This window comes from Denticeps clupeoides, chromosome 12, assembly GCF_900700375.1.
Source record: "Denticeps clupeoides chromosome 12, fDenClu1.1, whole genome shotgun sequence".
NCBI classification, from domain to species: Eukaryota; Metazoa; Chordata; class Actinopteri; order Clupeiformes; family Denticipitidae; genus Denticeps; species Denticeps clupeoides.
In genome coordinates, this window is record NC_041718.1 from 12,825,114 (window position 1) to 12,838,229 (window position 13,116).

Consider the following 13,116-nt stretch of genomic DNA (forward strand, 5'->3'; position numbering starts at 1 on the left):
CATTTTGAAACTGGAGCTGATTTACTTAACATATCTAATTGTAATATATTTCCATGAATCACCCTTGGAATGGCCGTATTTCTGACCCTCCGGGCCAATTCTTCTTCTTCTTCGGCTGAAGTTTTAGGGTCTCCCATCAGGGAACTGTAACTGCCAAAGACTTATTATTATTATAAACCGCAGGCAAAAAAACTCAATGCGCCGAATGCCATTTTTCACAGACTCGGGTCTCCACGGCACCAGCCCATATGTCTGAGGGACAGAGGCCGAGGGGATGTCATCATTAATATCATGACAGGCGGCACGAGCTATACTGTGAGTGTGCGACACTTCCTTTTTTGGCAGCCCAAAAGGCCCCAGCGCACCTGCCCCGGTGCTTCCGAGGCAGGGCAGGAAGACCGCGGGGCGGGAGGAAGGGGAGCGGAAAGAGATTTCACGCTCTCCTTTTGTCCTTCGGCTTGTGGATGTGGAGCATGCGCCAAGGTCACTCATTTGCATTTAGGTAAACAATTACAGCAGCGCCTGGGGCTTCCCACACTGCAGCGAGCGCGATACCGGTCCTCGGGTGGAGAAACCGAGCTCTGCCGGCTGCGGTCATTTGATTGTGAAATTGGTTGGTTTTTCATGTTGGATCTCACTTGGTTTGTGGCACAACAGGATGAGCAGGAGTTCCTTTTATTCTATTACCGCCTAACTTCGCTGTAGTCTTTTTTTTTTTTTTTGAGGGGGGGTTATTATATTTTTCATCTACTTCATCAATCTAGATTGTTGGCAACTGTTGGTGGAAATAAAAGTGTCACCATCAGCGACCGCTGTGCCTGGAACGGTGGATCTAACGGTAGGGTGTTGCACAAGGCCATTTTTCAAAGTGTCTATGTGAAACAGTGACAGGATGTGGAGGGTGGTGGAGTTTGTAAGCCCTTTCCCTTAAACACTCCCATGGACCTTGAAGTCAACAGCATGTGGTCTACCTGTCGTCACAGAACCACTTCGCTCACTGCGCAGAAAATCAATGGCGAGCGCACTTTAAAAGCATTATCTGGGCTGTTTTGGAGTCGGCTCTGAATGTCAACGCATTTTCGAGTGGCACTTTGAAGCCCGAGTATCCTTAAAGGCGGCGCGCTGGCATTTTAATTTCATTGAAATGCAGCACACAGCTTTGGAGTCACTGGCACTTCTCATTTCGTCCTGTGTTCATATCGGTGCATCCAAAAAAACGCTGTCATTCTCCTACAAAAAGGACCTGTGACATGTCCACTTAAAATTGATGGGTTCATTTTTTAAATGTATCTTTTTAAACAGGATGCAGCAGCATCTTTTCAGCTTCTCTGGTGCTGCCCTTTAATTCTCTGTGCCCAGGCACAGGATCAGTCGGGCAAATCCATAATTAATCAGCAACAGAACTGTCACACCACGCTGTCCTCTCTTGCAAATAATCTGGAAGATTTGGAAATGCAGACAGCTCCTGGCTCAGTAATAGGATACCATTACTTTAGTGCAGCGAGCGTGAAGGCGGTGTGGCTTTATCGCAGCAGAGATGGAGTTTTGTTGACGGATCATGTATCGTGGCAGAATGCTCATGTGTTCCAGGGATCTGTAAATGGTGACCTACCAGACATCATCTTTAGACATCTGTTTGATTTTGTCTGAGGTCTGAGACAGCCAGAACACCAAGTAGAGGGATCACACCCCTACACTCATCTAATGTATATGAACTGAGTGCGGTATGTCAGATGATCCTATGTTTGGGAACAGAAAGGTTTTATCTTATCATGGTGGTAGTAGCCTAATGGGTAACACACTATGAACCAGAATACCCAGGTTTAAATCCCACTTACTACCATTGTGTCCCTGAGCAAGACACTTAACCCTGAGTGTCTCTAGGGGGGGGGGGGCTGCCACCGTAACTACTGATTGTAAGTTGCTCTGGATAAGGCCGTCTGATAAAGGCTGTAAAGGTAAATCTTATGCTATGTCTATGCTAGGCTGTTTTATTATTTTTATAATAAAGTTATATTAACTTTTAAGTTACAGCATTTAGCAGATGACCTTATCCAGAGCAACGTAACTTTTCGTAAATTTTCATGCTTAGTTTTAAGTGTCTGGTTCACAAGTGAGTGCGTTACCAACTAGGCTATTACCACCCACAGCCAGCTCAGGATCACAGAATGCACCGGATTCAGTTGGTGCTCTATAGGACAAGCTGCTGTAGAGCAGTGACCTTGATCTTTAACAACTAAAACCAAACCAGTGAATGCCAAAGTCCTTTATTGCTGTTGCAATACACCATGTCACTTCTCACAAGTACCAGCAAACATATACACATCACATCAGGAGGACCTGAGAAAACGGAATCACGTGGGAAAAGAGGAGGAAAAAATACACAGTGACATTAAAGATTAATTGAATACAGTTAAAGGTTGAGAGCATGTGAAAATTTGCCCAATGTTTTCTTGACATGATGCATCCAACCGACACTTACTGCTTTTGGCCATGGCTTTCTCTAGCACTGTTACACCCTGCTGTGCCAAAAAAGGAATCGTTTAAAGTCCCTAGACAACAGCCCCTAGAACTGTTGAGAAACTTATTTCTGAATAAAAATGAATAACATCTCCCCTGTTCTGTACACTGTGCAACCTACACAAGCATACACAACTTGCCACATCATATGATACTACCATTTTCTGAAACATTTCTGTATTTTATTCTACACATATGATTATTCTATAGTGCAATTTGTCAAGCCAAGTCAGTTTATTTCTAAAGCACAACAGCAGTTGACCAAAGTGTTTAAAAATGACTGAGTATAAGATAAATGATAATGAAAAATAATCAACAATAACAGGCACACAAATATATGCAGTCAAAAGCCAACGTATAAAAACGTGTTTTAGCCGTGACTGGTCACACATTTTGTGAAATTATACACCTGACCAGTAGGTGGTGTCGTGTGTACATGAAGCTCTGAGAAATTTACCTTTTGGCTCAAGTGGTTCAATGCCTCGTGAGGCTTCATCTCACCATCACTACTGACAACCACACAGCTCTCTCACTATACAAAGTCACTCATGAATTTGTAGTTCATTTCTCCCTCATTTTTCCACCCCACTTGTCATTATGTGGTTATTTAAATAATTATATTTCACTTGAAAATGGATTGTTTCAGGTTACTTAGCCTTCTGGACATTTACTGCCTCTTGGCATCTCCTCTCTGCACAGGGCCCAGGCTGCGGCTGATGTCCTGGGGACAGGGTTTGCTATGAGAGCTCCAGGGCAGACTTTGATCCGTTCTGCCTGAGCAGGACAGATAGTCGCTCTGCCCACTCCCTTTCTCCCACCGGTTAGGGAGTCTTTCACAGACCTTTCCTCTGTAATTGAATTATGGCCGTACAGAGCAGTTGGATAGGCAGCAGGTTATTGCATTGCAACAAACAAAAGAGTGGACGAATTGAAAGAGTGTGTTAAAAGATGCCCCCGGACTGGAAAAATACAATGACTTGTGCTTTGATTTTTATCGAATAGTCCATCTCACCCCGTTCTTTCCCTTGCCTTTGTCCATTTTCTGGCAATTTTTTCATGTTGTCATGTTTTTCAAATCTCTCTGTGCCTCTATTCAGCTATGGAGACATGGTGCCAAAGACGATTGCAGGGAAGATTTTCGGCTCCATCTGTTCCCTGAGTGGGGTGCTGGTCATCGCCTTGCCCGTGCCGGTCATTGTGTCCAACTTTAGCCGGATCTATCACCAGAACCAGAGAGCAGACAAGCGGCGCGCTCAGAAGGTACAGCTCAAGTTCTGCCCTCAGACGCTCATAGGAAGCCAAGGTCATGTGTAATTGGTTATATCTGAGTGTGTTGGGTTTTTAAAAAAAAAAGTGTGTGTGTGTCTGTGACCGCTATGAGAGTATTCATCTCTACATGTACGCAGATATAACATTCACTAACAGCCATTTCCAGCTACCAGAGTCATTTACAACATGAACAATGTCTGGACTGGAGTTTTCACCCATTGCATGTCTTTCTATTGCTTCTCAATCAAAAAAGAATTTCTAAATGATGTTTAACATTTGCACGCTAGTGTATAACAAAGAATATAACGTGACGTGTACAGTTACGTGTGAACGTTATTGATGTTGGTGTGTGTGCACACACTGACAAACGCCTGGCCCATACTGCAGAGATGAGGCTGACATGCAATACCCCCGCCGGGCGAATGTCTTTGTGCCAGTGCCCCGTCTCTGCAAGGACAGCCACCCTATCATGTGAAACATCATTAGCTCAATGACAGTGTCTCAGATAAAGGTGAATAAAGGCTTCATTTGCCAAAGGATGCGTTGTGTTAACCACACGTGGTCAAGAGGTGAAGCCGAATGTTCCTTAGAAGATCTCTATTAAGACAAACCCTAACAGATTCTGTGCAACCTTGCATAAAGCTGCAAGAAACAATCTCCATATGAAAGCACAGCAAGTAAAATAAAATATAAAAAAAGCAGCTGTCTGGCTGTCAGGACTTATCATGAAGAATGCTGGTGCACCATTACTGCTCCCCTATTCATTTGTATTCTAGCAAAGTTCAAAGCTTGTCTGAACAAGTAAAATACACAGTGTGCATCTGCCGTCTGGGTTATTGTTGGATCATCAACAGCCAAAAGTGCTCCAGATCCATATTTATCTACTTTCCCATAAGATGTAAAGCATTTATTGCAGCTAAAGGTGACAAAATATGGGAGTTTTATATATATGATATTTTATTCAGTTATAAAACAGCCCAGTCACTGCAGTAGAGCCAACACAGAACATCTGTGTTTTGAAGAGAAATGTCACACAGAACAAGATTATCCATATTGAAAATAGGCAGTGTACAAACAAAACAGCACAGTGCTTTATACGCCTACCTGCTCATTTAAATAATAGAATAATGAATAAATAACTCTGTTACCTCCACCTAGCTTGACATCCTCTTGACTGCTTGCTCTCCCATGCCCACAACATTTTATTAATGGAATAATTACAGCTGTAAACAAGGTAGTTTGTTGAATCGCTGCTTAATTTTATTAAATATTCTGCGGTTTGCAGAGCTCATGAGTCCACACGAAAACGTTTTTGGGTCTTTAACTCCCCTCTCACTTGGTGCATTCACAGCCCTGATAGTGCTGACCTTTCCTGTTGGGCTGATCAAAGTAGTTTGGAGCCATAGAGCAGGGTAGGGGAAGAGCATCATGGGAAATGCCTGCTCTTTATGGTGTTCTTTTCATAGCACATAGCGTGTGGACTCATGCGGGCAGTGGTGGCCTAGTGGTTAAGGAAGCAGCCCCGTAATCAGAAGGTCGCCGGTTCGATTCCCGATCCGCCAAGGTGCCACTGAGGTGCCACTGAGCAAAGCACCGTCCCCACACACTGCTCCCCGGGCGCCTGTCACGGCTGCCCACTGCTCACTCAGGGTGATGGGTTAAATGCAGAGGACAAATTTCACTGTGTGCACCGTGTGCTGTGCTGCTGTGTATCACATGTGACAATCACTTCACTTTACTTTTTACTTTACTTTTTTACTCACCAAACGCTCAATGGGAAGCTGGACAGCAACGTCCTCCACAGTAACCTTCACCCACAGGAGTAACAGCTCATGTGGGAGCTTGTAATGCTCTGGGGTTATTTGTCCAAATGTTGCTGTTTAAATCGTGGACATTTCGATTTCTGTTTGTTAATGTGAATTGATCAGATCAGGAGCAACCTTGTTTATTCCACAGCTCTGAAATGTTAAATGAGTAATCTTACAGGGTTCACCCCCTCTGCTGAGACTCATCTGTGATTACCTTCCCCTTCCCTTAAACAAATAAATGAATTTAATCAAATTCAATGACAAATAATGAACTATTATCAACCACTGACATGTTAGGAGTGTCACATCCAGGCGATGCTGGGCTCACCCGGCTGTCACCGGTTAGCCTGATCATTGGGTCCTAATCGATCAAGCGGCAGCTGCGACAGCAGGATCCAATAATCAGGCTTATCAGGACCCTTTATAGGTGTGTATGCAGGAAGCAGTGCCAGTGCCTGCCTTGATGTGTCTTCAGTTTAATATGTTTGCACATTAATGTGGTTCCAGACAGCAGTCACATGTTTTTTTTTTGTCTTTGTTCTTCTGTCATTTTGGCCTTTGAACTGTTTTAATTTCTGTTTAATAAATGTACTTGTTAATCAAATGCCAAGCTTTGGCACCTTATCCATCCTTCACCCATACACCATGACCAGGAGTTGTAAGAACACACAGTAAAGAGGTTAAGGACTGAAGAGGGGAGAAGGCATTTTTTGCACAGAAGGGAAAGTAGGCATCAGTAGTTGTGATGACCCAGGGAGAGGGAACCCTTCATGGCTAACTGACCACCCATAGCTGACAACCTTATCTTAAAAGTATTGTTTAAGTTGTGGCCACAAGGAAGACTCTCATAACGTTTGGGAGAGGTGGGAGGCCTGCTTAACCACATCTTTCATGCATCTTTCATTATAGTCCACATTCAGTATATTAGGTGGGGGTGATGGAGCCAGCTTTCTTCCAATCTCAACAGAACAGACCATATATTGGCTCAATCTGCTTGACCAAAGTACTAGTTTTCTCTCATCATTCTCTCATACTTGCTGTTGCTGGCAGTGAAAAGTTTGAGTCCAGCTTGTTATTTGTACCAAAACAAGTTTAATTACTTTTTAGGTTTATTGGAGCAGAGGGGTGAGGGATTATCAGCCTGTTCTACACCAAACATGGTGTGTCCAGGGGTCACATTGCTACAGGAGCCAAGCCAGAACTGCAAACAGGGACTCAGTCCAGATACAAGTAAAACTGTCAAACTGGATATAAAAGTGCAGAGAAAGGACTGTGAGAAATTTCAGTGTCCTTTCCCATTAAAGATGACCTTTGGTGGCTGTACAGCAGGAGGTGATGTTTCAGGGCCTGCCTAACTCACAGTGCAGTAGAAGGTGGGGCAGTGTATTAACTGACAAGCAGAAAAATGTTTTATGGAAAGACTGCTGAAACCAAATGATGAATATTGTTATGTGTGAGGGACCCAGGAGTCTGCGATGAAGACATTTTGTAAAAAAAGCTGATTTATTACACAAAAAATATCATTACAATCCATCATTGTCAAACCTAATCAATCTAAAAATAAGGAAACACTAAAGAAAACTCTAAAAATAAATACTAATTAAAAAAATCTTACTGACCTATTAAGCAAACATATAAGGGCACATTTTAACAAAACTATCTGGTTTAATTACATAGACACACAGACCTAACACAGACCTAACATATAATGGTTTACCCCTCACTATGTTACCCCGCAGTGGTGTAGTTTCTATCAGTCAGTGATGCAGGTACAAAAACTAATATACTCTCAAAAAAAATGTAATCATTCTTTGAAATCAATAAAAATTATAAAAACAATTCATGAATATTGGGACAATTGATTTAATGTTACTTGACTTTCTTCAGAGATCACACTTGATAGGAAATACTTTTAAACTTTTTTTTTGTTTGATTGTTTGTTTGTTTTTTTATGGGACGTGATCACTTCTGAACTTTGCCAGCAGGCATCATTAAGTTTTGAAATAGATGGATACATGCTGTGAATGATAAACCGTCAGACATCTAACACAAGCATGTGCTGGAATAAGCTACTTGAGTGAATGATTTGTTTTTGTTGACTGACATTAGGTATGGATTTATTCCAGTTTTAGTGTAAACTACACTGGGTTCAACTGTGATTCGGGCCCATGTGCTTTTCTAATGCAGTTTTATCAATGCATATTTCGAACATGCTGTGATGTTTCTAAATTGCTTCGACTTGACAGTCTGAACAGTACGTGTCACCTTTCATGAGAGGTTGCAGTTCAGATTTATTTTTTATGCTCTAAGTACAATTGTCAATGTCTCAGCACATCTAAAAGCCATTTGTGGCACAGGGCGTAAGTCAGTGGTTGCCCTTGGATGGGAGAAGTGGGAATTAAGGCACATTAGGCAAAACATTACTCTTCCTACTCCTTGCCTGACGCTTTAACCTCTGCCCACACAGAAATCCAGAATGACTCGGATAAGAATAGCCAAGAAGGGAAGCTCCAACGCCTACCTTCAGAGCAAGCACAACGGCCTCATGAATGAGCTGCTGGATCTGACGGTAAGGCCAAGCTGTGGGTTTTCTCTCATACCTTTGGCTGTTGGTATGTCCAGAATTTGTCTAGCTTGTTTAAATTACCCCCACCTATCCAAGCTGGACTTGTTAAAAACAATGCCACTAAGCAAACGTGAAAGCTGATCCATTAACCAAAAATTACGATTTTAATTGTGAGAGTGTGTGTGTAAGATGTAAGAAAGTTCTTGTTTTAATAAATCTTTGAGGTGAAGTTCACTTGGGTCCACCAGCACCAGAACGTTTTTTCCGACCATAAAGCACAGTCAAAGAACATATTATCAATCTACCATAAATATACAGATAAGAAGAAACAGTAAAATAGCCTAAAATGGTTTAAATTAGAAGTGTGGTTTACATTCAGGATTATCCTTAACTTGTTCCCAATATGATTAATTACAAATTATTCATATTGGGTGTTCTCTGGATTCCTCCCTTCATCCAAAGGCATGCACACTATGCAACTCTACATGGTCCATAGGTGTGACTGAATAGTATGTGAGCCATGCAGAGGGCTTGTGCCCCACCCTGGGTGCGTTATGGAAAGTGATACAGGGCATAATAAATGTCCAGAAAAAAGAGAATACCATTGATCTGACTGAGCTGATGAGACTCTCTCATCTCCGATTGTTTGGCTGTGCCTTGTTCAGTAGCACCTGCCGGAGTGCATGGATTTGAAAAGAGGTTGTGTTGAGGTTGTGAGGGACCTGTAATGACTGTCTTTGATGATCTCCTAATTTCCTGGAGGGTGGACAGTGGAGTAAAAATTATTTTTCTGCAGTACTTAATGTTTGCTGCAGTCTGTTCCTGAGCTGTTTTTGGAGTTTGCTATTACAGACCATAGTGGATTTGCACAGGACAAATGAGATGACTCTGCAGTTAATGTTTACCATACTTCCACATTTGTTCTGACTGTGCTAAAGCTCCAGCCGTTCAACTGCTTGGATTAGTCCAATGACTGTAGTATTGTCTGAAATTTCGAGGGATTTAAGTGGTGGGTTGTAGTAGCCTAGTGGGTAACACACTTGCCTATGAATCCAGAAGATCCAGGTTCAAATCCCACTTACTATCTGTGAGTTTGGAGAAGAAGAATACATTCCTCGCAATCGAGGTGCTGCAGGATGTAGTGTTGGCACGAGGTTTACATGTAACCAGAGGATGTGCTTGGCTAATGGTTATAATAAATTGAAAATGTTTCCCAACTGTCCTCATAACAGTTAGACCAGTCACTGGAGACATGATAAAGCAACGAGAAACTAAAAATAAGTGTCAGAAAATGCCTTTAAAGACTTTAAAGAATGGCAGACTTTAAAGAATGGCAATAGTAGGCCTGATGCTAAAAGGGTTACGAGTGATATTCAGTGGCAGTAGTACATTTGGGGTTAGGGTAGCAAAAGGGAATAAACTTGGGAAAAACATTTCACAGAAACCCTTTAAATGGGTTTTAAAGGAGAACCCTGAAACAAAAATGTCATCCATCCATTTATTATGACAGCTTGTCAATTCAGTGATGGGGACTTGGAGCTGTCCGTGTAGTCTAAGGGCAAAGGTAGATCACATGCAGTCTAGAGACAATTTTGAGAGCAGCAGTTCACCTCATGCTATGTTCAGACTTCCCAAGTTGTTAGATCGCAGTGCATTTAACACATATCTGATCAAGTTGCAGACCAGTCGAGAAGGCCATGTTCAATAGCCACCAGTCCAGTATTTAAAAAAAAATGGGCTTAAACAAGGCAGTGGATGTTTGGACTGTGGCAAGATGCCCGAGGACACAGGAAATACCCACATGAGCACAGGGAGATTGTTATGTTTGGTGAGCTCCCAGGAGTTGAACCTAGAGCTCTTCGGTTACCAAGGGCAAATGTACTAAACACTGTTAGTTTTCATTCAAATCTTCACCTGACGTTGACAGAGACTGCTGGCTAAATCTCAGCGGTATTGACACCATTTTGGTTCAGTCTATTGTGCGCTCATCAAGGGTGAAGACTAAGGTAAAGATAATGAAATCAGGACACAGCGTGCTTGCTCTTCATTTTAATTAGAAGTGCTGAGAAATTTTAAAAGTCCCCAGTTGTTTTGTGGGGGGGGGGAGTACTCGGAATTGACTTTCTTTTTGTCCTGTTCATTTACTCCCTCTATGAAAGTCACAGCACATTTAAGGGCTTCTGACACAAACCTGAGAATAATACATTCAATTAGCCGTCATTAGAATTACTTCAGTGGTGCCTATTATCAAGGCCATTTGAGAGGGAGCTTTTGTGCTGGGATCTCAATATTTTATTTAGGAGGAGCTCCACAGTGCCTTTTTGTACTGAGCGATTTGTATTGTGGTTCACTGCAGTAACCTTGGTTCCACTCTTATGCATCACCAATTCACAATGGGTTCATAAACTCCATTTGTTTGTTGCTTTTTATCTGCTGTTTAACAGTCACCCATGGAATAGCATGAAATGAACCAACATGCCATGGTGTTTTCTTCGCATGTCACACCGTAGGATTGTAGAACTGTGTTCTTCCTGGAGCACCGCCAGCTGGAATGTTTTTTTGACACAAGAAAGAATGTAGCAGAAAATTTCATTTTAGGCTATTTATTAATCTCATACAAATATGTGGTATGTGAATATATAACATGTCATGCACGTCATAGTAGAGGTGAAATGAAGGGGAAGCAATTATCAAAATTATTATCATCGAGTGATGCAACAAGTGTGAAAGTCATTGTATAGCTAGATTGATCAATAGATAGGCGGATAAGATATGGTATACAAGATAATACGGCAATGGTAAGGTTGTAAATTTAAGTGCAAATGACAAAATATACAGTTGTATGTACTGAGCTGAAAGTGAAAATGTGGCGTTTGTGTTCGTTATTCAGGGCTCAGAAGGGGATCAGCTGCACCTGAACAAGACTTGCTCCTTATTAGAGAGTCAGCACCACCACCTATTGCACTGTCTGGAGAAAACCACAGTGAGTCTACAGAAAACGGTTCTGCATATTCAGCTGCTGCATTCAAACAGAGGCTTTCATGCTAAGCCTTTAGCCCAGAGTTTATCAGACAGATGTAAACTACATCTGTAATAAGATCATAGAGTAAGTCTGATTGTTGAACAGTGCTGCTCTCAAAGGGGAACCGGCAAACAGGGATGAATAATCACAGTATGTCAAAATAAGCCCTTGACTGAAAATGCATTGCTGATATGAAGTCTCTCACTCTCTCTCTCTCTGACTTTTCTAAGGCCCACGAGTTCGTGGACGAGCAGATTTATGAGCAGAACTGTCTGGAGAGCGCCCTACAGAGCTACCCCTCCCGGACCCCTTCCATCTCTAGCCAGGAGGGGCTGACGGGGACCTGCTGCTCCCGCCGCACCAGAAAGAGCCTTCCCCTGCCCAACTCCAGCATGCCAGCCCTCCACACCCTGTCACACACCCAGGGCCTGCAGGAGCTCAGCACCATCCACATGCACTGCCCAGACCCACAGACCCGCGTTGTCAGGTCAGGGAGGCATGCAATTACCATATGTGGGATTACAGAATTGAGGAAGCATGTAGGTCAGTGGCAGCGGTTAATAGAAGGAGTAATTTGTGAAATTTGTATGCAATATTGACAATTGGTACTTTGGTAGTTACCACCTAGTGGCTTGCCTATAAACCAGAAGACCACAAAGGCACAGGTTCAAACCCCACTTACTACCATTGTGTCCCTGAGCAAGACCTTTAAACCTCAGAAGCTCCTGGGGGACTGATTGTAAGTCGCTCTTTATATGAGTGTCTGATAAATGCTGTAAATGATATCTCTTTAACCCATAGCATCTCATGGCTAGTTGCTTTATCAAAATATAAGTGGAAAATAATTTAATTGGCTGGTAAAATAGATTTGAATCTTCGATCTTGTGTTCTCACTCTAGCCGTTCCAGTCTCAACATGCAGGCCAACGAGGTGGGCCGGATCCACGCCAAGGAGCGGCAGACCACTGCGGCAGTAATTAGTTTCCAGACGAACCCCTCAGTGACAGCCGAAGGTGATGGACACAGGTCTTCTAATGTCAGGCCCAGCATCCAGACGACAGCCAGCTCTAATATAGTCAAGGTGTCTGCTCTGTGAGAATCGGACTGCCTGCAGCATGGTTGGTAGAAACAATGGAAGCCCATCTGACCAAACAGCACATAGCAACTAGGGGGCGCCCTGCATTTGAACCATGAATCCATGGGGAGAAAGGACAGGAAGAAAGAAGCTTCAGGAACTTTATTAATGATGCTCAACTCATGTGGGACATCAGCATCGGATGTATTTAATAGAGGGAACAGAATGGACTGAAACATTGTGATTTGGCCCATTTTCCACCCATCTTCATTTGCTGGATTATCCCAGATGTCAGTGCCAGGGGAATGTGCACATGCATTATTGGGAGAATTTATTTCATTACGTAAATGACACCAATGATAAATGTTTAGTGCTGTTTATTCACATGTACTGTTTATATTCACCATGACATATAAATACTAAAAAAAAAAACCTGAATGTATGAGGAGCTGTGAAGGCAGCTATGAGAGCACCGAATTTATCACTTTTTTACATTCAGATGAAACTTTACTGTTAATCTTTTTTCGGCTTCAGTTTCTATCTCTCTCTCTCTCTCATGCATACAACATAAAATTAAACAGTGTTTGGGTAAAAGCTTCACAGCACTTTGTTAAATATTATGTCATCCAAAAAAATTAATAATTAGTCTTTCAGCATTGTCTGTGTTGATCATCTGTTCGGCACAAAAAGCGATGGAGCTCTACATTACGTGTCCTATGCGTTGTGTTTTTGTAAAAAAGAAAAAAAAAAAAAAAACGGATTGGAATAGACTTTGCATTTCTATGTTTGTTAGAGGTGAGAATTTGAGTGTGACTGTCGACTGTTCTATATTTTGTCTGAATTCTGTTCATTTGTGA

The 13,116-nt window shown here is 42.3% G+C and overlaps 1 protein-coding gene across 2 annotated transcripts in view; it reads left to right on the top strand.

Moving 5' to 3' along the window:
* Positions 1-12,755, top strand: part of LOC114800709 (potassium voltage-gated channel subfamily D member 3-like) — a 45,995-nt gene extending 33,240 nt beyond the window's left edge. For both annotated transcript variants that reach the window (XM_028998415.1, XM_028998414.1), the window contains exons 3-7: positions 3,618-3,780; positions 8,065-8,166; positions 11,054-11,146; positions 11,416-11,672; positions 12,085-12,755. In XM_028998415.1, the coding sequence (XP_028854248.1) occupies positions 3,618-3,780; positions 8,065-8,166; positions 11,054-11,146; positions 11,416-11,672; positions 12,085-12,280 (811 nt within the window). In that variant the 3' untranslated portion in view covers positions 12,281-12,755. The remainder of the gene's footprint in view (positions 1-3,617; positions 3,781-8,064; positions 8,167-11,053; positions 11,147-11,415; positions 11,673-12,084) is intronic.
* The last annotated feature ends 361 nt before the right edge of the window (positions 12,756-13,116 follow it).